Here is a 24,908-nt window from a genome sequence, read left to right as displayed (position 1 = left end):
CCATCACCCAGGAGCCATATTTCAGCCCAGCCAGGACATCAGCCTGAGCATCAGGGCCAGGTCCGTGGTGAAGCTGGAGACTGGCACTGCTGCAGCATCACTGGGGCAGGGGCCTGAAATGGACTGTGGGGAAGGATCCTCAGGGCCACTAAATCCTATTAATGTGCTCACAGCCCTGACATATATCTTGCAGGTCTTGGCAGCAAGAACACATTGATATGAAACTCATATGGTGAGAAAGAATGACCACCCTGAATCACGTGGTTCATTCAGTTCTCAACTTTGAAAAGCTGAAAAGCAAAGTACTTACTCCTTATATTGTAGTAGTGTCTGATAATTACAGTGCCAAAAAGTAGTATTTGCTTAACTATATCAAAATGTTTTCTCTCTGAGTACATGCAAGTTTAATTATCTAGTCAAGAGCTCCACCAAGAAGCTTTATTCAGGCAGTAAAACTAATCAAACTTCCATGTAGCTCTGTCTAAGAGACATTCAATTCCTGAGTGTCTACTAAGACTAATGAAATGTGCTACAGAAACTCTGAAAGGCTTATATCATGGATAGAAAGAAATGGGAAAGAAAAGACATCTCCACTGTTGTAGCTATAAATACTATTTAGTGGAATGGGTATAGATTTATGGATTGGTAAATTGAGTTGTCCCAGTCTGGAGACACTCCATTTTCTATTTGCAAGTTTTCCTTTTACCTCACAGATTATGCTGGATGGAGCTGAACAGAGCTCTTTTGTTCATGGCAACAGTGAGCAACTCCTCCAGAGGATAACTGCAACACCCCTGCCTGGCAGGGATCAGATGAGCATTGCTCTGATGTCCTACCAGGCCTGAGTAAGCCACAGCTGGCAGCTACGGTCACCTTCCCTGGCGGGTAAAACAAAGCTCTCAGCTACTGAATCTGCTTTAGCATCTCTCTTAAAGACAGCTGGACAGCTGGATTCAATTGTCCTTCAAAAGAGCAAATGCCAGAGCCTGGAAGCCATTTCTGACATTAGTGATCCGGACAAACACCAGTCACATCTGTTGTGCCATTTGGGCTTTGCCTGCTCCTGGCTCCTTCTTCATTTCCATTACTAGCAATAATGGTGCAGCACACCCAAAGCCGTTGGGAAAAGGCACGGAGGAATGTGCACTGGGAGCTGAAACTACTTGGATATGAGAGGGATGGAAATGCTACATTGATCCCTCAGATAAGAACATTTGGCACGCAGCTGAATGACAGTGAAGAAGAGCATTAGTCTTCCAGATTTTTATTCATCTCCATCAGGCTGCAAGCCTTGTTTTGCCAGAACTGTGAGTTACAAGTTACAGTCATTTGAATGATATAAAGAGGGGCTGGGGGAAGGTAATTAAAAAGCCAAGCTGTCAATTAGAGGGAGAGACTCTGAAAGAGAAAGAGGTCTGTGAAAAGCTTATATATAGCTGTAAGGGTCTGTTGCAGAACCTGATGCGGTATAAGATGAGCTAGATATGAATGTTACATGTTTTTGTTATTTTGGGATTTTGGTTTTCCTGGATACTTTTCTTCCAAAGAAATAATACTCTGTTTCATGGAAGGTGTTAGATCACAGCTTACCACTGTCTACAATTACATCACCCCCACACACACTCTTTTCTAGCCTGGAAATACTAGGTGCAACTTCGAGGAGCTGTATTTGACCCAACCTGCTGTGCCCAGGTCACCATCGATCTGGAAGTCCTGGGTCTGTTAACAGCGTATACAACTACCATCACAGCTACACTAATGACTCGGGGGTGGTTGCAGTAATTTTGACAATTTGGGGGCAATTTGTTGGACTGGCAGAGGCCATTGTGCTCTGCATTACAGAAGGTACTGCACCGTGGGGATGCACAGAGCTGCCACGCACGCGTGTGGTAGGAAGGGCACGTTTGCAAAGCGCTGGATTTGCTTTCCAGGTCGGGCTCGCTTGAGGTGAGCAGCAGGAGACTCAGGGCTTCCCAAAACATCTGGATTTGCTGGATGCTTCTTGTACGGCATTACCCAGGCAACATACAGCGATGTCGGTGCAGTCGCCGGGAGCAGAGGGAGCTGCGGAGCGGACCCCCGAGGGGCCCCTGGCTGAAGGCGCCGCCCGAAGCCAGCTTGGCGGGTGAGCCACGCCAGCGAGGTCACTGCGCTGTGCTCCCGGGGAGACAAAACCGCAGCAAACAAGGGCGCGGGGGCTCCAGGAGCTTGCTGGAGGCCGGGGTGGCCCTGAGCCCGCCGCAGCCCCTCTGTCAGGGTTGATCCCGACGGGGAAGCATGGCCCCGGGCCCCCTCGGAAGGCACGAGGCCACGGAGGAGCGTACGCACACCACTGCCAGGCCCTGCCCGCCGCCCGCGGCGTCTCCCGGCGCCCCACGGCGGTCAGCACGGTGCTGGGACCCCCGCGCCAGACCCGCGCAGGCCCGGGCCGAGGCGTGAGGCCGCCGGCGTCCCCGCCCGCCCTGCAGGGCGCGCTCCCGCCCGCTCCACGTGCGAGGCGGCCGCGCGCCAGGACTACACCTCCCAGCAAGCACCGCGGGGCGGGGCGCGCGGGGCCACCTCCCCGGCTCGTCACGCGCGGGCGGGGCGGGGCGGGGCGAGGCGAGGGGCCGCGCCGCCATTGGCGGAGTCCGCCCACCGCGTCACGTGCGCTCGCGGCCGCCCTCCCAGTCACTCAGCAACGGCGCGCGCGCTCGGCCCCCCGCCCTCCTCCTCCTTCCCCCCCCCCCCCCCCCCCCCCCCCCCCCCTCCTCGCGCTCGTCACGGAGCGTCCCGCTTCCCCCCGCCCCCTCTCCTCCCCCCCCCCGCCCTCCCCTCGCGCGAGCCGCCGGGAGCCGCCGCCGGAGCCGCCTCGCAGGAGCCGGGAGCCGCCGCCGCCGGGAGCCGCCGCCGCCATGGCCGAGAACGCCGCCGCCGCTGCCGCCGGCCTGGAGAACCACCGCATCAAGAGCTTCAAGAACAAGGGCCGCGACGTGGAGGTAGGTGCGGGGCCGGCGGGGCCCCGGCCGGGCCCGGCCTCCGCCTCCGGCGGGCGCGAGAGGAGGGGCTGGGGCCGGGGCCTGGCCGCGCTCGCGGCGCCGCCGGCGGACGGCGGGAAGGAGGCGGGGAGCGGCCTCCCGGGGCGGGCGGGCGGGCGGCGGCGGCGGCGGGGAAAACGCCCGCGGTTTTTTTTTTTGTGTTTTTTTTTTTTTTTTCTCCTCCGTCATGCGGGCGCGGCCGGCGGGGGGCGGAGGAGGCGGCGACGGCGGGGGGAAGGGTTGGCGCGGCCGGGCCGAGCGCGGCCCCGGCGGGCGGTGAGCGGGCCCCGCCGCGCCCCCGTCGTCGCCTCCCCGGCTTGCCGGGGTGCGGGAGGGCCCGGTGGGCCCCGCGCCGGCGGCTGTGCCCGGGCAGGGCCCGCAGGCGGCGGGATGCACCACCGCCCCCCCCCACCCTCTCCTCCTGCAGCTCCTTTCTCCCAGCCCGGCTGCCTCCCCGTCCTGCCGCCTCCCTGCGCCCCCTCCCCCGTGCTCGGCGGGATTGGGGCTTGGACGGGGCGGACAATGGTGCCGCTGCCTTTTGTGCCGGCCCCTCTGGGCGGTTGTAGCCCTTCCGCCGGGGCAGGAGGCTGCCCTGCCCGCCCTCCCGGGCTCCGCCGTGCCGCTGCCGCACACGGGGGCCTGGGCTGGTGGTAGGGGCCGCTGCCAAGCTCTGATGAGCCTTTTTGCAGTGTACAGTGCTGGCCGATTTTTCTCCCTGTAATGTCTTAAATCAATATTTTTCTTTCTTTTTTTTTTTTTTTTTTTTTGTACTGGTAGGCACATAAGTAATCGTCTGCTGGGCGTCTCCATCCAAATCGGGAAGGAGTGTGGTGCTTACTAAGGCTAACGGGGTAGTAGTTTACTCCCCCGAATTTGAGAGACGCTGATTAGGAGTTTATTCCCTGGAGGTATTCCAAAGGTCTTCTGAATCTGTGTGCCGTTACCGGGGGCATCTTCAATTCTAGTCGCAATTGAAAAGGGAAGAAATCCCAAATCTTGTGTTTAAGTTTCTGTAATGGGAAAGGAAGGGGGAGGGAGTTGTTCTGAAATCAGACTAGGATTGAAATCGGATTAGGATTCTCTAGAGTGAAAGCCTCAATATGTGTCAGATTAATTTGACTTCACCTGAGGGTGTTTTCCATGCTTCTGTTGATTTTATCACTTAAATTCACTTCTGTAATCAGTAGGGCTGGAATTCTAGTCCCTAGAAAGCACGTTTTGTATTTTAGCAGAATTCACACCTCTGCTGCTATTGTTTGGGTGGAGACAATTTTATGCAGGTCAGGCTTAGCAGCAGCAGTGTCTTTAAGATGACATTCACGGTGTAAACGAATCTTTATCTTAATTTTTGTTTAACTTGGTGACAGTGAATATTTATCACAGAAAATATTGTATGTAAAGAGTATGATAACTTCAACACTTCTAGCTAACATTAGTAAATGTTAGAAAGTAACTAAAAATTGCCCGTCCTTCTGTTTAACGGTTGCTTTTCAGGGTAAGGAGGAGGCGTGGTGGGTTTCTTTTTCCCCTTCTCATCCAGTGAGACTCTTCCTGCTGCTCTTCATTCATTTTGTCCTTGTCTCATCTCCCCGTATTGGTTCCTGGCTTTGTTGCTGCTTTCTCTGTCACTGGCCTGAATCCATCAGAGCTCTAAACAGGGAAAGGTTAGGTATGTTCATGCCTAGTGTGAACTGATCTGTCATCCATACTTGCTTATATTATAGCATGCCCAAGACTAGGGGAATTAAATATCTGCCTCTGCGGGGGAGAAGATGGGAATTGACTGCTTAAGCTTTACTGAAATCAGTTATACCAGACCAGTTAAGGTAGCTTAGCTCTCATTTCGTCCTGAAGAGGAGTAATTATTTTGGAATAGGGTATTTGCTGTTACAGGGAAGTATATCCTCTAGGGTTATCTTACAGCATGCTGACTGATTTCCTTTCATGGCTGAGCCTAAGACTGTTTGGTAGAGAACTCCAACAATGTTAATGTGGTTAAAGCTTTCATCCATGCTTTTGACAAGGGTTACAGTCTAAGAAGCATCTTTCTTTTGATGAAACATGGAAGTACATAGAAGTTGTATACCCATGGAGATATGCTAAAATGAAATTTAGATTCATTTAAAGGACTGTAAAAGATTATAAATGTGTCAGTGTCTTTCAAAACAACCGACTTTGTATTAAATGTCTGAAATTTTCTACTTCACCTCCTTTTTGACTTTTCTGATTGTGATACTTATTTAAAAGTTTGTGTTGGAAGTACCCTTCTAACAAAACTTTATATCAACCTTAAGTCTCTGGAAGTAAACCAATGTTAGTTAAGTTTATAGTAGAGAGTGAAGGAGCGCAGCAGTGCTACATAGTTGCTGTTACTTGCTGTCCTTCTTTTAAGATACTGGTACACAGACTGACCTGCTGATTGAACAGTTTGTCTGTATTTAGTGAAAATTATCAGTTCTTCACCAAATGTTTCTTTTCTAAATCAAATATTATATGTAATTCCCAACTGTCAGTGATTAAATACACTTGGTTTGGTCCCTGTGCTGCAATGAGGAGTTTTATGTAGAGATCCTGCCTCCAATTTTCTGTACTTAACTTCATAAATCAGGAGGCATCTGTGCTGTTGTTGGCATTGATCTGAATCTACACATTTTGTCAATTTCCACCAAAGAGAAAATAAGTGGTTAGGATGACGGAGTAATAAATCATGGTCTGATATCTAGATTATATCCTTTGGAAAATCTAAAATATTCAAAACTGTATGCTCTAAAGTTCAGTTTCAAACCAGTGGTGTTTGAGTCACCTTCTGCCTGGAGACAGTCGCTGCCTTTGAACTCACCAGGCTTGAATACATTCTTTAGTAATCTTCCTTTGGCTTCTAATAAATACTGATGAGTTATTATTGATCCCCTCTGGGTACAGACTCTTCTGGCAGACCAAAATACCTACTCCTTTAATTTGTAGTTAACTTGTATTTTATTACTGGGTTTGCTAGGCCATATAATTGTCTTTGCTTTTTGTTAATGCAACTTTAAGGGAAACAAAAGATGAGTGAGTACTGTCGTTTTATGTTAAGACAGACCTCAGTACCCCATGCAAGTTCTCACTATGCTTCTTTTCTTAGAGCAAAGAAATGGGTTTGTTGAGTGGAAGTCAAAGCTTCTGAATCCTTGACCTGCACAGGTTCACTTGGCTTTTCCTAGTTTCAGGTTTGGGTGGAAGTTTCTTACCTTTTTGTTGTCTTCCTCTGTTGAGGAGGTAGAGCTGTGTATATAGAACTAGAATTCTGATTTTGAGATATTAATACTCCCAAAAAGTATTTAGCCCCCAAAAGAGATAATAGCAAAATCAAATGCCAGAAATGAAGTGTTACTCACTTAATATGAGTTTGTGTTCTTGCTTTTATTAGTGAGACTCTTCTATTTTTATAGGTCCTGACATGTGATTAGCAACAGACAGAGCTAACCTGAACCTGCAGAACAGCAATAAGGAGGCAAGACACTAGTGGCTTCATCTGGACAAACAACTGCCAGAACAGCTTCTCCTCACAACCTTCTCAATTTTATATTCTCCAGATACGTGAAAGAGCTTTTTAAATTGCCCCATATATGAAGAGAAAGCTTTCCTGTGTTGATCATAGGCATGTAGTCTTAAGTCTCAGTGGGTTTTTTCTAAATGTATGGCACTGACTATTCCGATACAATTGGGGCTTTACGGGATAAGATTAAACAGTTGCAATCACTTAATTTGTAATAACCTTTGTAACTGCTGCGTTTATTTGTTTATATTGACATCTAAGCTAGTCTAGCTTTTAGAAAACCTAATTCGAACCTTCTGATTTTTCTGTTTGCAGTTCTTCAGCTTCATTCTTTGCCTAGTAACATCCTTCTTAGCCTTTTTTACTCCCCCAACTTGGACTAGAAGTGTTACTTGTTCTTTATTACAATAGCAGGCACCCATATGTTGGGTCACTGTTCTCATGTTTGAGGTGACAGATCAAACGATTCAGCCCATTTCTTTTTGTCAGGATTCCTGACTAAAACCGAGGAAAAATTCTTGATGAATGGAGATGTTACCATTTGTAGGGCTGTCTGCATGACATGTATGCATGTTGGTTTTGTGTGATGCAATGAGACTGTGTGGTCATGTAATTAGCAAAATGCACACTGGATCAAAAGTAAACCTCCATGTGCACTCATTTTAAAAAAACCCCAAACTACTAGTGAAGAGTTAGTGTGCTATAACCTAAATAACTTTCTGTAAAAACACTTTAATGAGTGGGATTAAAATTTCTTTTTCGTATACTTGTCATACCACTAATCAGAAGTCAAACGAACAGAAGCCCTTGAAATTTGTTGAAGGCTGTTTCCCAAGAGGAGACATAGCCACTGTCATCTTTCACCTACTCCTGCTCTATTTGCTTTAAGCTTGAGAGGTCCTGGCCACTGATGTCTTTTCCCCAGTTACAGTTTTTTGGGGGGTAATTGTATCACCTTTTGGTCTGTATCACCTCTGGGTCCAGGGACTTTGAAGGATCCATTTTTATTCTGTACCTTCAGCATCCCGACCCCAGATGAGGCAGAGGAGGAAGCTGGGCTTAGCCCAGATCGCCATCATCAGCTTTGGCAGCTTTGGTGTGTTTACTGTTGCTGCTTTGCTAACAGTGTGGATCTAGTTCTTGAGGGTGCTTGAATTTATTCACGTTTTTCTGTCATGCTGCCGTGAATTTTTTTGCAAGCAGAGGAATATCATTCTGGGGAGGCCAAATCTACACAGTCTCTGGGCATATGAGAAAGGTACAGGTTGACTTAAAGCCATGTTCCCATCAAGTGTCAAAGGCTTAGTGCAGTGGAGGTACCATAGCTGCACAGTGTTAATGAATGAGTAGACATGCTGCTACCAGCTTGTTTTTTGATGCTGTTCTGTGCACTGACTAGTGTTTTTGCTGTCTCCCTGTACTCCCCTCAAACACTACATGAAACAAATAAGGCTTGTAGCAATCCCAGAAAGCCCATTACTTACTCCCAGCTACTTTGCAACAATCCAGTTTCTTTCAGGAGCTCACTTTACAGATGGATCATTTTTTGCCTTTCACTTTGCTGGCACAGGAATGGATACTGGCAAAGAAGGGCTGAGAGGGAGTAGGGCTGTTATAGCTGATACAGGTTGGTTTAAGGTACTGTGGACCTGCTGCTGTAATAGCCTTACTGGCTTGGTGAATCTCAGTAGTTTAAGTGAAAACACAGGTGTCAGGTAGCTTCCTGTTGGGAACTGGATTTAATATAAGATCCAGTACTCTCATGCAGAGTTTCTAAGCCCTGACTCCTGCAGCTTCTTTATTACCCTTTCAGGCCAGTATATATGCTTTTGGGAGAATACAGGTGTACATTTTTTTTACTTTGGAAAGAATTACATGAGTAGGAAATAAGAGGTAGATGTGGGAAGCAGCCTTGATTGCTATTGCTACAAAATACAGACTTTAGTTAGTCTGCAAGTAAATAGTACTATGCTGTGAAATGTATGTGACTCTTGGCAGAAAGCAAGCACCTAGTAAGTCCACTTAGATATACTGTCTTGTATTTTCCTTGTGAGATTCAAAATCAATTGAATCCATTGCATTTTAAAACGTTTAAAAGACACACATACCCTAGGAAGTCATTGTTTGTTTCAGAAATACCTGTGGAGAAAACACTTTGGAGATGGCATCTCATAATGAACATAATCTTCATAAGCTGATTGGGATCTGTGCTTCCTGTATTGAGGCCCAATTATTGCTGTTTGTTGTTGTGATATACCAAGCCTTCGCTAATCTTCCTGTGATTACAGAATTTTTCTTCATTCTTGTGTATTTCTAACACTACAGCAGTTGCACTGGTATCTCTAAGGCTGCTTCTATTTAAAGGATTGATTTTTAACTTGTAAACTGTCAAAGTCTGGTCAAAGTTGGTAGCAGTGTAACTGTCATATTAGTTTTAAGAGCTCTTTAACTATTTTTACATAAGTCTTTGAGGCTTTCATAATATTTGTGCAGTTCCAGCACAAATCCAAGCAGGACATTTTGTCCTCTAAAACTGTGTTATCTGAAAAGACAGCGATTAGGAGGATGTACCAGCTACAAGTGAGTGATCAGATTTGTATTTATTGTGGGATTGGAAGTGGAATGAGGCATCTAATTTGTAAGATTAGACTAGAAGATGCAGTGAACTGGTTGAAGCTGATGGGGCGTGTCATCAAGTAGTAAAGACAAATTGCCAGGTGAACTGACTTGAAATGAAAAAGGAATGTAAAACCTATATATTTTCCAAGAATAGAGTCTAATAATTGTTTCCAAAATACCTGGCACTGAAACTCTTGATACTGAATTGGTATTCCTGATTACTTCTACAATTGCAGAAGCTGTGGACTTTGCATTCCATTTCACAAAATTTGACATGGGTAGTCAAAGGAGCTGGTTTCTTCCAAAAAGTTAGTCCTGCATTAAAACCTTGGAGTGAACTAGTTACAAAGCTCTTCATGTGTCTTTAATTTTCTGCTCCCTTAGCTTGCTGAGCCAGCCTTTCATGTCTGAAGAAGACCAGTGCTGGCTCAAAAAGGTCACTGTGAAGGGGAGAAGGTATACTTTGTGTAGTGATATTTAATTGTTGGATTGTTATCCCTTCATAGTCAGATTGACACCATTAAATCTGCTGAGGAAGCTCCATATTGTTTCTTCAGGGTCAGCTGACACTTGTCTCCTTTCTCAGGTTAAGCAAACATTAGTCAGTTTTAAACTTGATTTTGTGTGTGTATATTTAATAAATACAGCAAGTACAAAAGAGGAATATATGCTGTATGAATGGCTGCAGACAGGAGACAAAATTAGTATCTTCCCCATTCAAACACCTATTACTGAATGACTTGTTTCCCTCATATTCTGTCCTGTCTGACTAGCTGAGGATCTCTTCTTGTGCAGTTTTAATCTCGGTTACTGTCAGATTCAGTAACAGGTGCACTTTGGAGGTGGTGATAGAATAGGTGATTTGCAAAATCAACTTGGAGAAATGGCTTCCTCATAGTTTGACTTGTTAGCCTTGATGGAGATGCATTTTAATGAGCGCTCAAGCCTTGTTGCAAACTTGCAGGTGTGGAACATAGTCAAAGCTCATCTGCATGAGGAGAAGGTGGTCAGACAGGGTGCTTGTGGCCAGGTTTTCAGAGATGCAATAAGGGGTTCCTGGCCAGGTGCAGTGCGAGGTTTCAGGTTTGCAGTTCTAAGAATGTCCTAGTCCTTGCCTTTTCTTAATCAACTGCAGTGTAAGTCAGAAAGTTGATGAAGTGATGCAGAAAGACATTGTGTGTCTCTCTCAGGTAAGTTCAGGTCACCCTAACCAGCAGATACTGGCTTTGCGTGCAGCTTTTTGGCATCAGGGTCTCTTGCCTCTTTTCATGCACACAAATGTTAGATTCAAAGTCAGCGGTAGCGATTTCTCTGCACCAAAAGTCTGACTTGCAGCCAGATATAGAAGGCTTTCCACATCAAGAGAGAATCCTGAAATGAGAGAGCCCTGCTAGCAGTCAGCAGGATCCTGTTAACCACTGTTTGTCAGGCATGCAAGAAGAACGTAGGCTGGTAATGGGTAGTGTTCATAACACTGAACAAACAGCAGTGAAGAGCAGCCTTCCGGACAAGAGAGACGTTTAAGGAGCTCTGACACAGGAAATCAATGTGATGGTGCCTTTGAGCATCATGAGCTGCCAGCAGCAGTTCAGAATCTGGCAGTACCCTCTGCCCGTGCCCGTTGCCAATAGGGGCACAGCACACTATACCTCTGTGCTCAGTGTAATGTGTTTTGGTGGGCCCCATAGCTGTGAGGTTTGGAGGAGTTTTCTATTGGTTCTTATCCATCGAAACCGGACCGCTTTTGGTGGCCTAAGTGACTTTGTAGGGCTAGCTGATACCCTTTATTGGAAGGATGTATAAATTGGAATTTTAAGAAACTTGAAGTTATCTTCAAGGAGAGAAGTATGATATACAAAATGTTCAAACAGCAGAAACACGGGATCGGGGCTTATGTCACATTAAAAAGTGAGGTAGAGACATCTAGAATTCATGATACTGAAATGATTAGCTCAGAAGGGTCACTGACAGGGTTCATAAAAGATCATGGAACGTTGCTGGAGTATATTTTCTAATTCCTAATGCTCCATCTTCTTCCTGGGTTGTCAGCTGGGTTTGTTGTTTTTTCTTGCATCTTGAGCAGAATGATCTCTTCATAGATTTAATTAGGCAGCTAGCACATGTTTAATCTTTTTTTGCTCTTTGATTATAACTTTCAAAAAATAGAAAAAAAAATCTGATTTCATTTGAGCCCTGTAATATTACAGCAAAAAGCTTGCTGTGGATGAATATAGACTAGCTCCCTCTCTAGGGACTTGATTTGTTGTTTTTTTTCATGGCACCCTGTGAATGTATACAAATTGCAATTATTGTTTCTCATTTTATAGATGGACTAATAGGACTTTTTTTCCTCACTTTGCAGGGAGGTACTTATAAATACATCATCAAATCATAGAATGATTGTCTGAGGTACTTTGATATTACAGTTGAAGACTAAGTATCTGGAAAGGGAGTGTCTTTGTTCAAACATAGATTGCTCAAGAAGGTATCTGGCTAGTATTTAGCCTAATAGGTTTTCTTTTTTTTTTTTTTTATTGTTCCTAGGGGAAACTAGTATAAATATTTGGCAAGCTTAAGAATGTCTGGTCTTCTGTGGCATTTGCCCCAGAAGTCTGTGAGGCCTTTCTGACCAAACACTTCATTTTGTAATTAGATTCTCGAAAGTGGTTATCTACAATTTTATAAAAGCTTTTACCTTTAAAAGAATTTAAGTCCTTATGCTGATCTAAAGATGAAAATTTTAATCTGATGTTTGCACCTAGTTACCGTGAACAGCCATTTTAATTTTGCTCTACTGTTTTCTGTTTTTATGTCCTGTACACAAGTGAAGATGGTATTTTGGCTGTGAAGTATTGCATTAAAAGTGGTGGATTTGATTTCTGGTAGCATCTGCTAGACAATACTGAACCTATACCTCTGAATTGGGGTCTTCTAGACTACAGAAGGGGAAGGGGCCTCCTGCTCTTTTGCAATGGCAGTCAGCTGTTCTGCTTGAATAGACAGGTTGGTGTACTTTCCCTCCTCTGTAAGGGAATGGGAGGGATGCTTGCTTAGAAGTAGGAGCGGACAGAGGTGGTGTCACATGTTGGGAGAGACCAAGCAGTCATGCAGTGGTTCACTTGTTCTCCCTTGAGGACAGGATAAACTTCTGTTTCTAGGAGATTCTAAAGCATCTGCTACACCATTTGTGCAATACAGGAAAATAACAAATATCTTTTTAGTGTTCACACATCTGAATAGAAATTTGTGTCCTGACAAAAGCAGATTCCTGTAACAAAACTGTATCAAATTTCAAATTGTCTTCTATGTATTTAGAGTGTGTCAGGAAGCCTTAATCATCAATTCTTTCTAAAAAAGTGTGAGTAGGAATCATTTGTAGTTAGGCCGTCTTGGTTATCCACTATTCTTGGGGCATATTTGGCATGTCACAGTATTTGGATAAGGCAGAGCTGTCATTATTGTAAAATTCAGTATGTCCTTCTGTTTCCAAAAAGTGCAGGAAAAGAAGACAGACTTGATATGGGTGTCCTTCAGACCAGTAGTTTCTTTTGGGTTGTAGTATAAATGACCAAACTCCACAGTTCTTCAAGGTGGGCTCTTGTCAAAGTGGAGATTGCAGTGGCTGCATTGCCACTGCTCTTTGGAACACTGCATGGACAGGTTCCTTGCCCTGTTAGGACCACAGGACAAAATGAATACTTTTAATTCGTTGGTGATTCTTGCTGCCTGTCTGTTGGTCTATGCAGACTAGCTGTTGCACAGTGATGAGTTAGCTTGGGGTGCTGTGGGATTACCTGGAAACTTCAGTTTGACTTCAGGTGGAGCCCATATGGCTGCATTGAGGTCTTTGGTCTGATGTCAGTAAAGGGGTGATTAAGAGTATTAGATCTACATCTGAATGGAAATGCTGTAAAACTTGACTAGGTATAATGTCCTTGATTCACACAACAGCAATAACTGGAAATCTACTAGATTCTGTCTTCCTTCCCCCAGTTTTGATGTTGAAGAGAGAATTCCAGCTCTTCTATTTTAAAACAGCAGATAAAATGTTGATTGTATTCTGGACTGCTTTGTGTCCTTCAATATTGGTGCAATTTGTGTTGAATGAAGCCAACTAAATTGATTCAGGTCCAGTCTTATGAGGATTGTTTGGTATGTCTGTACTTGTAAACTGGGTAATTGCTATATGGAAATTAAAACATGAGTGCTCAGATCTCACTACTTTGCTGGTAGTAGCTCAGTATGCCAGTTAAACAAATGCAGAGAGGATATCGAAACCTCAAAGAATACGCTTACAAAAGAGCTGGTAAGAAATAAACTTAGCAATTGCTTTTCTGCCAAGATCTTTTGGAGCAGTAGATGATGTGGATGGGCAGCTTTGTCTGCTTCCATAGGGCATTCAGGTGAGTCAGCACCATAAGCAACAATAATTGGAGGCTTGTGGCTTTCTATATTGGCATGCATGTCTGAGTTGAGTGAGTCATTACCCATCACTAAGTGAAAGAGTCACAGTGGGTATCTCATGCATCCAGTTTGCTGAGACTAGTCAGGTTCAGATACTTGAATTATCTTGCCCACAGGCTGGCTAACAAAAAGCAGCTGGTATTCATTTTAGGGGCCCCAAACTGGGGATTACAAAAAAAAGTGTGGCAGCTCCAACTGCAAAAGAACTAGTTTTCCTTCAGTGGCCTTTATTAACCCTGAGAAACGCAAGTCCCAGACAGATTATGGCATAAAATGCAGTAGCGTAAATACTGCACTCTGTTCCTAATGTACCTAATACTGCGTTAAAGGTTACAAGCCAAAAGGAAACTTTATAGTATTAAAATTCTGCAGCACACAGAGAATCTGAACCAATTTCTAATACTTTCTGCAAAATAAGAATGTTTCCCTAAAATAGGAGCAAATACGTTTTGAGTCAAACAGTAATCAAATGAAATAAAACTCTTTGGGAGTCTCAGGTCAGGGTACAGGCAGTAAGTGTATTTGGCTGCTTTGGTAGATCTGTTGCTTGTGCTGTGGAATCCATGCCCCCTGCCTGCATTTCTAACTGGGTCAGCATAATTTAATATGGAGCTATGATAACAAAGCCAGAGGTGAAGTTGTTCTAACTTTGTAGTCAATATGACTGAAAAAAGATCATTTTTTTTCTTAGGACAATTTGGAGCTTTATGGGAGTACTTCATAATTAGGTAGATCTCAAAATTGGGTGTAGGGAAGAAGAGTCTGCCTAGAACATACACTGGGGAGGAAAAAAAGGCGGGATAATAATCCATGATCCTGGTAACTAAAGGAATAAACCTAACAGAAAAGGTTAATTTTGACTAAACATTTGATTTAGTTTGGCATGGATGTAAAATCTTTTTGCATGTCCAAAAGAAATAGCGAGGATCAGTGTGCACGGCATCACTGGTTTCAGTTCTTTCAGTTGATTAAGCAGTTGCATTCAGACCATCGTGATGCTGTCCCAGAATTTCGATTTAGTAGTCCCAGAATTTTTCCTTTATGTGTTGTGATTTGCTTGCAATTCTTGGAGTAAGCTATATGCCCTTTGAAAATGTGAACAGGTAGAACAACAGTGTCACTTCCTATCAGTGCCCCTTTGTCTCTTTGTTTTTGGCTGAAGACAGCTGTATCAGGATAAGTAGAACAATATTGTCAGTTGAAGCCTCAATTTTATATATACTAACAAATTATATTCCTATGCAAATAGGGAATATTTAACTTCTAATGTTATCCAAAGCTAGGCAGATGACAAACCTTAATCATCTCAACTGTTGTATACAAACAAGCACTTGATTTTTTTTTTTCTGCCCAAAACCAGCCCAGCTCCTGAGGCTTCTGCATTTTCATGTGCATTGCAGTATTTCATGCTCGTTAAAAGGTGTCAGAGAAGAAATAAGGAAAAAAGGCTAGTAAAACGATTTCTAGGGAAGAACAGTGTTTACTTCATCAGCGCAAACACCTTCTCCTTTCACTGTATTGCACCCACACCTATGTTGTAAAGTATTTAAACTATACTCTAGGGTATGCTCATATGCAAGAGGGGAGGTATTAGTTAAATCCAATCCAGCTGTTGGAACTGGGCCAGGTTTTTTTTCTTTCAGTTAGGCAGGTGGAGGTAGTCTGGAATTGACTTGCAAATACTAAGCTCTTTCGGTACCCTGTATGTTTAATCAAGCTACTTTACTATCCCAGCTATGTATTCAGGGTAGCTCTTTCCTGTAAACATGTATCTTCTGGTTTTCTGAGACCAGTTTCTGTAATGTTGAGAGGCAAGAGCAGAAATAAAGAATTTAAATGACCAGTTATCTTTTAATGAAGTTTATAGGTGCAGAGAAATTAGTCAGTCAATTTATTCTCTCTTTTCCACTTAAGAGCTGAACTTTCAAAAGGAATTAAATGCGCATCTTGCCAAGTTCATGAAAATGTACCTTTTGTATACACAGAATAGCCAAAACTGACATTGGTGTGTGGTGTTCATCTTGTCAAGGTGAGCCTGGCTTTCCCACTTCTGTGGGCTAGCTGGAGGCTGATGCCTGTTGGTCAGCCTGCAGGAGAGCAGGGGTAGCCAGCTAGCTGCTTGTGCGGCAGCTGGCAGGGCAGCCATGCTGGCAATATTGATATGCTGGATGGCATAAAAACATCTGTTTCCTGCCTCTCCATCTCTGATGTTTTCTGGACTTGCTCCTGTTGCAATGGAAGTGGTAAATGTGTTGATTAAAAGATGACACTCTTCAGGTATCCCACTTAATGAGGCAGCTAGTCTGGGTGAGCATCATGCTGAGCTCCAGATCTCATTGTTACAATGGTAGGTAGATTTTTAGTCGTTAAATGATGGCTATGCTTTAATCTTCCTTCTGACACAATTGGTATAGCTAAAGATGGTTAAAACGTTTAAAATTCATACCTCTTCCTGTTGTAGTATTTAATTATTTTTTTCTGGACAGAGAATGTACATTATTAAACACCTTGTGCATGAAACTTCATTTTTAATTTAATTTAAGAAATCTTTATCCCAGCATAACAAAGGGAATGTAATGACTTGAGCTTCTCACTAGTTGTATTATTCACACATTTAAATAGTTTTGGTTTTCTGATTTGTACTGTAACTGGGGATGAAGTAATCTAATCAAGCATCCAGAATTTCTTGTCTCTGAAAGTGATATACTTAAGGGACTTTAAAGTGCTTATAATCAATTAAGATTGATTTTTAGATATGAAGTAGAAATTTCAAATTAATAGAAACCCTAAGACTAGTTCTGATATTTCATTGTGAATGAGATCTAACTTGCATAAAGTAGTACCAGTGTTTTAAGTCCTTCTTTCATAAATAGAAGGACTATTCTGACTGCTTTGTCTCAGATGTGGTTTTGACCTTTTCAATTAGCCTGAATTTTCTTCTTGTAGTCTTGTATGACTTTGGTAGGGTTTTGGATTATTTGGGTTTTTGTTTGTTTGGGTTTTTTTTGTTGTTGTGTGTCATGTCTGTTTCCCTGTCCTGGAAAAACACACTACATTATGTATTTGCTACAGACGGTTTTGGAAAATGTTATCTTGTTCTGATGTATATTAGGCAGGTACAGATGATTGGTTTTTGGGATTCCTTGATATTTTTTTTTTTGGTTTACAGAAGCTGTATGAGTTGCTTTTTCATGTAGTTTGATGTATTCTGCAGATAAATGTTTTTTATGTTAGAAAAAGGCTCAAGAAGCCAGAGAAGCTTGCTAGACTTAATTCTCTCCTTAGAATCTCAATGCTATTCAAAACTTCAAAGTAATCTTTTTTTTGTTTGCCAGGAAGGTGTGCATGGGCTGTCTTAAGGCATCAGGTGGTAGTGTTACAGCAGTGATACTTGCTCTTTAACATGTAGTGAGCATCTTGTGCACCTTTGTGCAGGGTTTCACAAACAGAACTTGTGAAGCATGCATGGTTGAGCCAGAGGGTCCCAAATGTTTAGTCATTTAAAAACAATTATTTGAATGTGCTGGCAGTAAGGGTTACTGTTATGCTGATAATTCAGGATTTCACAGGGTTATCTTTAGCCATTGCTTTTTGATATCAAGAGTTTTATGTACAGTTTTGTGTTGTCGTAAACCAAATATCAACTGAAAAATCAGGAAGACATTTCCCTTTTCCACAGATGTCTCTGAAACTGAGCTTTGAGTTTCTTGTCAGCTGCTTCTTTGAAGAGAGGTATCAGAGCTGAAACACTGATCTGATGAGGATGGCTGTCTTCTGTGTGCTTCTGCCCATTAAGTGTGTCAAAGGCAGTTTTACAGGGGCTGTGGCGTTCTTTGAAGCCTTATTTTGGGCACTGACTTGAGACTTGCTTTGTTTTCAAGGTCTAGTGTCTCTTAAATCTCTTTTGCCAGCTTATCGTTTTTTGTGTTTTGTATTGCTGTGAAACAAGGTTCTCTTGCAGCCCTTAACAGCCTTAATGTGTGTAGTGATTTTCTTTATTGGCATATGAAGTTAATTTCATTTTGATACTTTGAGGGAACTAGGGCTTATTTTTCTTTCATGTGGAAGGTGTTAGGGAGAGATTCTTGGCATGTAATGCTTTGAATCTGGCTTTGGAAGAGTGTTCAAAAATTCAGGGTAGAAGTGAGAACACTGATTTATCTAACAGCATCTAGTAGATCTTTTGGGTTTTTTCTGGTTTACTTTACAAAATAACAAAATGCTGAGAACTTGAATTAGAAATACTACTGAACTTATACTTTTGACTTGTAACAAGATTTATGGTACTTGGTGCATTACTGTGGTTATGCCAGCCTGTCAAACACACTGGTAAATAATTGTTCTTCACAGATGGTGAACTGGGGAGGAGAAATCTCATGTTACAAAAGCCTTATGAACTTAAGTCTGATTTGAGTCGTGTAACAATTGAGATGTAATGTTGTAGCACAACTTGGTAAGTGTTGTATGTTCTTGTTTCTTAATAGTACATGCTGGACTGATAGTTACTAATTTTTACTTTCTGTACCTTGCGTATGGTGCTTTAATACCCTTGTGTTTAGGAGTGGCCTCACGATTCAGATTCTGCAGGAATAAACTGTCGTCATTTTTGTGATTTGTAGAGTTTTGCCTATGCTGAGTTTTCCCTTTCTGAGATTTGGAGTTTCTCTTTTTTTTTTTTTTGATTCAGTGAAACGGTTCAGCTTTGTCTTGGGGGATAGTTTTGAGATGTGCTGTTTCAGTGTGACATGAAGTTACTTGTTTGAGTACCTTAAGCTGAGAAGTCACTGCAGTCAGATGCTGTGGATGTCAAACACTGTATCAGATCCCTTGGTAACATCTCGCTAGGCTTCAACAGTGTTGCATACATAAACTTCAGCAGATGGTTGTCCTAGCCTGGAAGTTGGTAATGAATCCGTGGGGTTAAGCTGCAAAATAATTTTGTCTGTTCTCTCTGTTTTAGCTGACCTATGTCACCTGGGGAGAATGTTTAACCTTTTTACTACTGTATAAATCTCTTGTAAATGCCTATCAGTTCCCTGTGTACTGCAGCTTGCAGGTAATATAAAAGTCTGGTATTCTGCTTACAGTGGTAATGCTTCCTTAAAGGGAGGCTTGCAGTGGTACTTAAGACTGCTGCTTTCATATGCTGTTGGATTATAGTATGTTTACTACTTCTGAGGCTGTAGGAGGATGCTGATAACCTGCTGTATTTCTAAAATGCTTCATCTGAAACAGAAGTTTTAAATACCTACTTTTTAAGAAATGCCAAATCAGGACAAAAAATTAACTGGATCACTTAAGTCTGTTTTTTTGGGGAATAAAATTTGAGTTTTACTAACCTTCCCTCCCAACAGATAAGATTAGAAATTGTGCCTCTTGGTCTGCAAGTTTTAAAATAAAGCTTGCAAAAGCCCAGCAGGACAGTCCAGTATATAGCATGGTGCTATATGTATACCTGCATTTCCTGTAATCAGATGGGATTGAAGCATGCTTTTGGTCTTAGGAGTGTGGTCTCTCAAGGCAAGGATAGCCAAATTGCAGACATTCAAAGGTCTGTCATAGAGCAGTTCATCACTAGTTTATCAGCTCTTGTGGTAAAGAGGAGAAAATCAAGATGGGGAACAGTCTGAGCAAATCACAATTCAGTAGCAAACATAAAACTAAGAAATTGGGCCAATGTCAGGTGCATACATGTTTCATGTACAGTTGACATATATGAAGTGGAATCCATGGTTTTAAATACATTGGTATACAATGGTCATCTCGTATGTCAGGGACATGAAGTGTCAGGTTAGAAATAATGTCAGCATACATCTAGCTGAGAGCACTGGTCGTGATCTGACCATGGCAACCAAGTTTAACTGCCAGAATGCACCGTAGGTGCTTCGGGAACTTCAGTCCCATATACTTGTAGGAACACTCTAGCCCTAACACTGTATTACTGGTTCTTGAATGATCCTGGTGACCCCAACATGGTGAATTTTTAAAGATGATATGCCAGCAGGAGACTCTGCAAGACTAGGCGCCGTTAGTTCAGGGGGTCTCAGATAACACTCTCATCAGTTCTGTGAAGTTAAGGCTAAGCAATATCCCCAGTTATCAACCTGCTTGCTCTGTGAATGAAGGTAGCAGCTCTGGCCTTAGTGGTGAGTACTGCCTATTCTGCCTTTTAAAGGAGGAAGGAAAAAAGAAAATCTGTCAGAGCTGCTCTGAAAGAGAAACTGCATGTAATAAGTTTAAAAGGAAATAAAAAAGAACAGCTAGAAGTGTAAACCCCAGGTAGTATGGAGATCGCCTTAAGAAGAGTATTAAAGCTCAGAAAATGCATGCTACTAGTCAGCAAAAATGTCTGCATAGTTGATAACCTTTTCTCAAGAATCTTTCTAAAGAGTATTAGCTCTCTAAATGAGGAAAAGATGGGAGATTCTTGCACGTTAAATGTAAAACCATAATCGAGTAGTCAAATATTTTGAAGATCAGCTTGATAAAAGCAAAACACTAGTGTAAGAAAATTGAGACAATTGGAATAGGGTAGGATCAGTGGGGCTGAAATAATGGAAGTATGAAACAAAGATAAAACCCTGATTGAAAATCTGAGTGAATTATTTGCCTTTAGAAAGAAGCTTAGAGTCTTCCCAGTAGAGCCTTTATGGATGGATGACTCTGAGTAACTGTCTTTAGTCAAAGCATTGTTAGAGAAGGTTTTAGAGTAAATTGATGAATGAACAGTAATGCCTTGCCTGGGACTGCACTGTATTTGCTTTTTTCTAAACCAAAAATATTAAGTTGCTGAACTGTTGGACACAGCATATAGTCTTTCTTAAATCTGCCTTCATTCCAGAATAATGATAGGTGGCAAATGTTATGGTTGTGCCCTAAAGAGCTTGAGATTTGGTCTGATTTTTCTGCTCAGTAGAAAACATTGTAGAGTATTATCACAGATAAATGAAAAAATGAAGGAGTAAATTGTAACTAGAGAGCAAATTTAAAAGTAAATTGTGTCTGCATCAATTACATCACTGGGATTTCAAATCTGGTACATACAATACTGGATTTTGGGGAGAAAATGCTAATGAACTTAGGTAAACTCAGGTTAACTGATTTGTCATGTGATGGGGTACCCCTTAAAATTTAAGTAGGAGTAAAAGATTAGATTTTAGGGTGAGGTGGGGCAATGTTACTAATGGAAAGTTCCGTAAAGATCTTTGGTGTCTAGCACATTCAGAATGATCAAGAAGAGGAGATCTTACAGTTGGAAATCTAAGACAGCCTTGTCTAACTATATTTTTCCATTGAAATGCAGAGTTATAATGGGGAAGAAGTATTGAAAAACACTTCTAGGCTATTTGGTGCCCTTAAATTTGACACAGTTATTAAGATTATTCAAATATAAAATTCTGATAGAATGAGTAACTTGAATGACCAGTCTTGCTGGTTGCATGCAATGACTTTTCAGGTTCTTCATTTGTCGGTTCCCCACCTATCCAGTGCCCTCCCATTCCCCAGCAATCCAGTCCTATCACACTAAGCTTTTGCGGCAGGGTCAGATGGTCACAAGAATCAAACGTTTAGCAAAATAATGAGGGGAGGGGGTGGGGAGCGTAGTTCTCATAGAAGCTGTAGTGCTAATGTCCTCTTACCTGTAAGGAGGACTTGCTTTGTTTAAAGTAGTATATATAGTTCATGCTTGTAGATGTAAAAATGAGAATTGTATCTCCGTTTACTGGAGTGAGTTGGCTAATCAAGTAGTGGACAGGAAGACAAGTTTTCCTTACTCTCAAATCAACCTAAGATAATTACATGAATGCTGCTATGCAAACTGGTTGAGAACAGTGAAGCTAGGATAATGTTGTAAGCACTGAAACTATGTACTGTATACATTCATGGTGTGAAGTCTGCTCAGTTAATTTACCTGTGTTTAAGCTTTAGCCTCTTCAGTATTTCCTTACATGGCTGATGGGGAGTGCTGGTGTTTTCTGTGTACTGCTGGTCTTCACTGATACTTTTTAGCTCAGGGAAGTTATTTGCCCTAACTCAAAGGGAACGTGATAGCAGCAGTGAAGGTCAGTAGCAAGGATAGGACGTAGAAAGTATTTTAAAAGGCTAATTTTAGTTAGTGTGGGTGATCTTTCTAGGCTGCCAGCGGTCATCCAGCCCTGATTTTCTCTGAACTGCATTCTGACAGTACATGTCTTTTCTACTGATTGTAAAATCAACCTAGGGAGATTGCCTTCAGTAGGCTGAAATTGTTCTTTTTCAGTCTTTTGATCTCTCTTAGCTAAGAGGTATAGCAGCATTGTAGGGAATGCATCCTGAGTTCCCAGTATCTTTAAGGAGCTGAGATGTTTATGAGCTGGTTTTCCTGTACAGTGTTTAGTCTATAGATCCTAAATAGACTCAGTACCACTGTACTACTTTGTTTCCATTTGCCACAAGCCCAATCTGTCTTGTTTGCATTGAGCTCAGACATCTTCTGTCACTCATGGTTCATTTTGGCCAGATAACTGGCATAGGTTATGTGTTTAGGTTGTGAATGTGATCCTATGAGACTGTCTAAGCTTTATTTACTGCTTCTTTTGGTGTGCACATATGAACACCTGGAGAGTCATTCCAGTGAAACTCCATGGGGAAGTCAATGTTTTCTGCCTTTGGGATAATTATTGTGGTTTATGACAAAGCTTTCTGTAAGGTGTATAATCTTAAAACAAACAGAAAAATCCCACAAAAAACTTGTGCATCTTGCTAGGAAAGATTGAGTTAAAAATTATGCACACTGTTTTCCTTATCTTTTAATGAATAACTGCACTTTTAACATAGAAACAACTGATTCCAAACTAGATTACTACTTTCTTTACATAAAAATAATTTTTATTTTTTTATTTGCAGACTATGAGAAGACACAGAAATGAAGTTACAATTGAATTGCGGAAGGTGAGTCTGCTTTTTTTTATCAACTGTGTTACTTTGCTAATTATGCTCTGGTGTCCTAGGTAAATATTTTGCCATAAGCTTTGCTTCATGGCCCCAAACTTATATAGAAAAGTTGTAAATTTGTAGATTATGAACTGTGGATTCTGATGTTAGTCTTACTCTCCAATTTGTTAAGCTCAGTACAGCAGAACAGTACTGTTACACTCCAGTGTATCGCTTGGAAATGATCCATATTCAGTTTCTGTACCAGTTCTCATATTATTACAGTGAAGCTGTCAGCTGTTCAAATGTTTAAAGTCTCCAAATGGGAAAAGGGAGAGTTTTAGCATTTAGGAAGTGTGGATGTTCTTTTATTTTGTTTTCTGGAAATTACTGCTTCTGTACTGTAGAGGGAGTTAATTTTAGGGTCAGATTTTGGTTATATTGGATAAATGCCAATATAGCTGGGAAGATCATGAGAGAGGTGATCTAGTTCAGTGTTCTGCCTAAATGCAGCATTTGTTACACCCTTGTCATTCATAACTTTCCTTACAGCCTTTCTAGGTACCTTAAAGACTTGCTGCTGGAGGACATTTTCACAAGCTAAACTACTCTTGGGTTATGTATGTAAAGAGAAGGGATAAACTTTTATCTGCCTTTGGGTACCCTCAATATATTTGAGGACTGATACTGGCCCCTTTAGTTTTGTTCTGTTGAGGCAAATTCAGTTCTTTACCCTTGAACATTCTGTTTCCTACATTTGACTTGTTGCTGCTCCTCAAATCCAAATTGCCTGTATCTTTCTGAAAGTGTGGAGGTCTGGAAGGATGCAGGCCACAGCTGAGATTTAAATAGGACAGTGAAAAACAATTCTTAACACAGTATTCCTATTTATATTGAGTATGTTGTTGACAGGCACTCAGTCTGTGATCCATTATATTCTTTGGCCACTTCCTACAGTACCGCAAAGTGCAAGGGTAGTTGTTTATGTTCTCTATTCGCATAGTTAAATAAATGCAGAAGCTTTAAACGTGATTGCTGCTTGTCTTTTGAATTGCATCTTTTTTCCCAGATTTTCTTGAGCTTGAATTCCCATTCTGATCCCAAATATCCTTCACGGCCTCCCCAGCTTGGTATTGCCCATGTTTTCTAATATTTTCATTAATAACTTGATGGAAGTGTGTGCTCTGAATATTCTAGATACAGGCCAAGCTCCTTTAGGTCCCCCATCTGGTCCATGTCTCCAGTTTGCCAGTTGAAGCACTGACAGTCTGAGTGGTGCTTGCTAAGGAGCAAAATTGGGGACCCACCCTATTTCATATAATTTTTTTTCATTATTTGCAGACAGAGAGAAGACAAAAGTCTTGCTAAATTCCAAGTGAAGGGTTTGTAAATATAACTTATGTTGATAGAAATTAGCTTGACTTGTTTTTGAGAAATTTTGTCTGCACTTATCACCTGATTGTGTAGGAGCTACCAAAAATCTTGTGCTAGTATTTTCTTGGGATCCTTCTGCTCTTCTTAAAAAAAGAGACTTTGTGTGTTTGTTTTCAGGTCTTATAGAAAAACTTCTGTATCTCATTACAATATAAAAATTAAATATTTCTAAGATTCATCCTGAGACTATAAGAATTAGTTGAAGAAACCTAACTGGACCCAGATGACTGGGAAAAAAAACCCTAGTACTTACATGAGCATGATGTGTCATCTAAAAATTGTTTAATGCTTTCATATTTTCCTAATCAAAGAAACTAGCTGAAGATGTCTGAATGTGTTGTGTAGCTTAAACTGACTATGGCCTCATCAGTACTGGCAGATGACCGAGGTGTGGAGAGAGCTGCTTTTACATACAGTGGCAGGTACCAAGTGAAAAATGAAATTAGCCAGTTTTTGCTTAAAATGAGGTTCAGGTAACTTTGATATCTGAATTATCAGCAGTTGAAGTTTATGTTGACATGTTAGAGGCCCTCTCTGTTCAGAACTAGTGTGTTGACTCAGTGTAAAACTCACTGTATAACTGTGAAATCCATACTGGGAAGAGTCATTCGTAGCACTTGGGCAGCCTGTGCCTGCTAGCAAAGCAGTGCTGTAAAAGATGGCTTAGCTAATGCAGCATATCCTCACACATCTTGTTAAATTGAGACTACATGTGAGCATTGCAATGCTGTCTTTGGAGAGAGATTTGCAGTGCAAAGTGAGAATTTCAATTTTAATTTAATTCTCATAATTGGTTTTTGTAACAGGTCACAATTTCAAGGCCATTTTATTACAGAAGCATGGTGGGGAATAAGTCATACACTTAAGACAAGACAATGGATTGTTCTGTGTGGAAGGAATCTTGCATGTACCAGTAGTACATA

The 24,908-nt window shown here is 41.9% G+C and overlaps 1 protein-coding gene across 4 annotated transcripts in view; it reads left to right on the top strand.

The window, feature by feature from the left end:
• Positions 1–2,822: 2,822 nt before the first annotated feature.
• Positions 2,823–24,908, top strand: part of KPNA3 (karyopherin subunit alpha 3) — a 51,878-nt gene continuing 29,792 nt past the window's right edge. The window contains exons 1-3 of one of the 4 annotated variants that reach the window (XM_074859721.1): positions 2,860–2,978; positions 6,449–6,510; positions 22,525–22,569. In XM_074859721.1, the coding sequence (XP_074715822.1) occupies positions 22,528–22,569 (42 nt within the window). In that variant the 5' untranslated portion in view covers positions 2,860–2,978; positions 6,449–6,510; positions 22,525–22,527. The other 3 variants (XM_074859720.1, XM_074859724.1, XM_074859723.1) reach the window with 3 other exon arrangements.

This window comes from Strix uralensis, chromosome 2 (assembly GCF_047716275.1).
Source record: "Strix uralensis isolate ZFMK-TIS-50842 chromosome 2, bStrUra1, whole genome shotgun sequence".
NCBI lineage: Eukaryota > Metazoa > Chordata > Aves > Strigiformes > Strigidae > Strix > Strix uralensis.
Note: the sequence above shows the minus strand (reverse complement) of the source record. Positions and strands in the feature narration are given on the sequence as shown.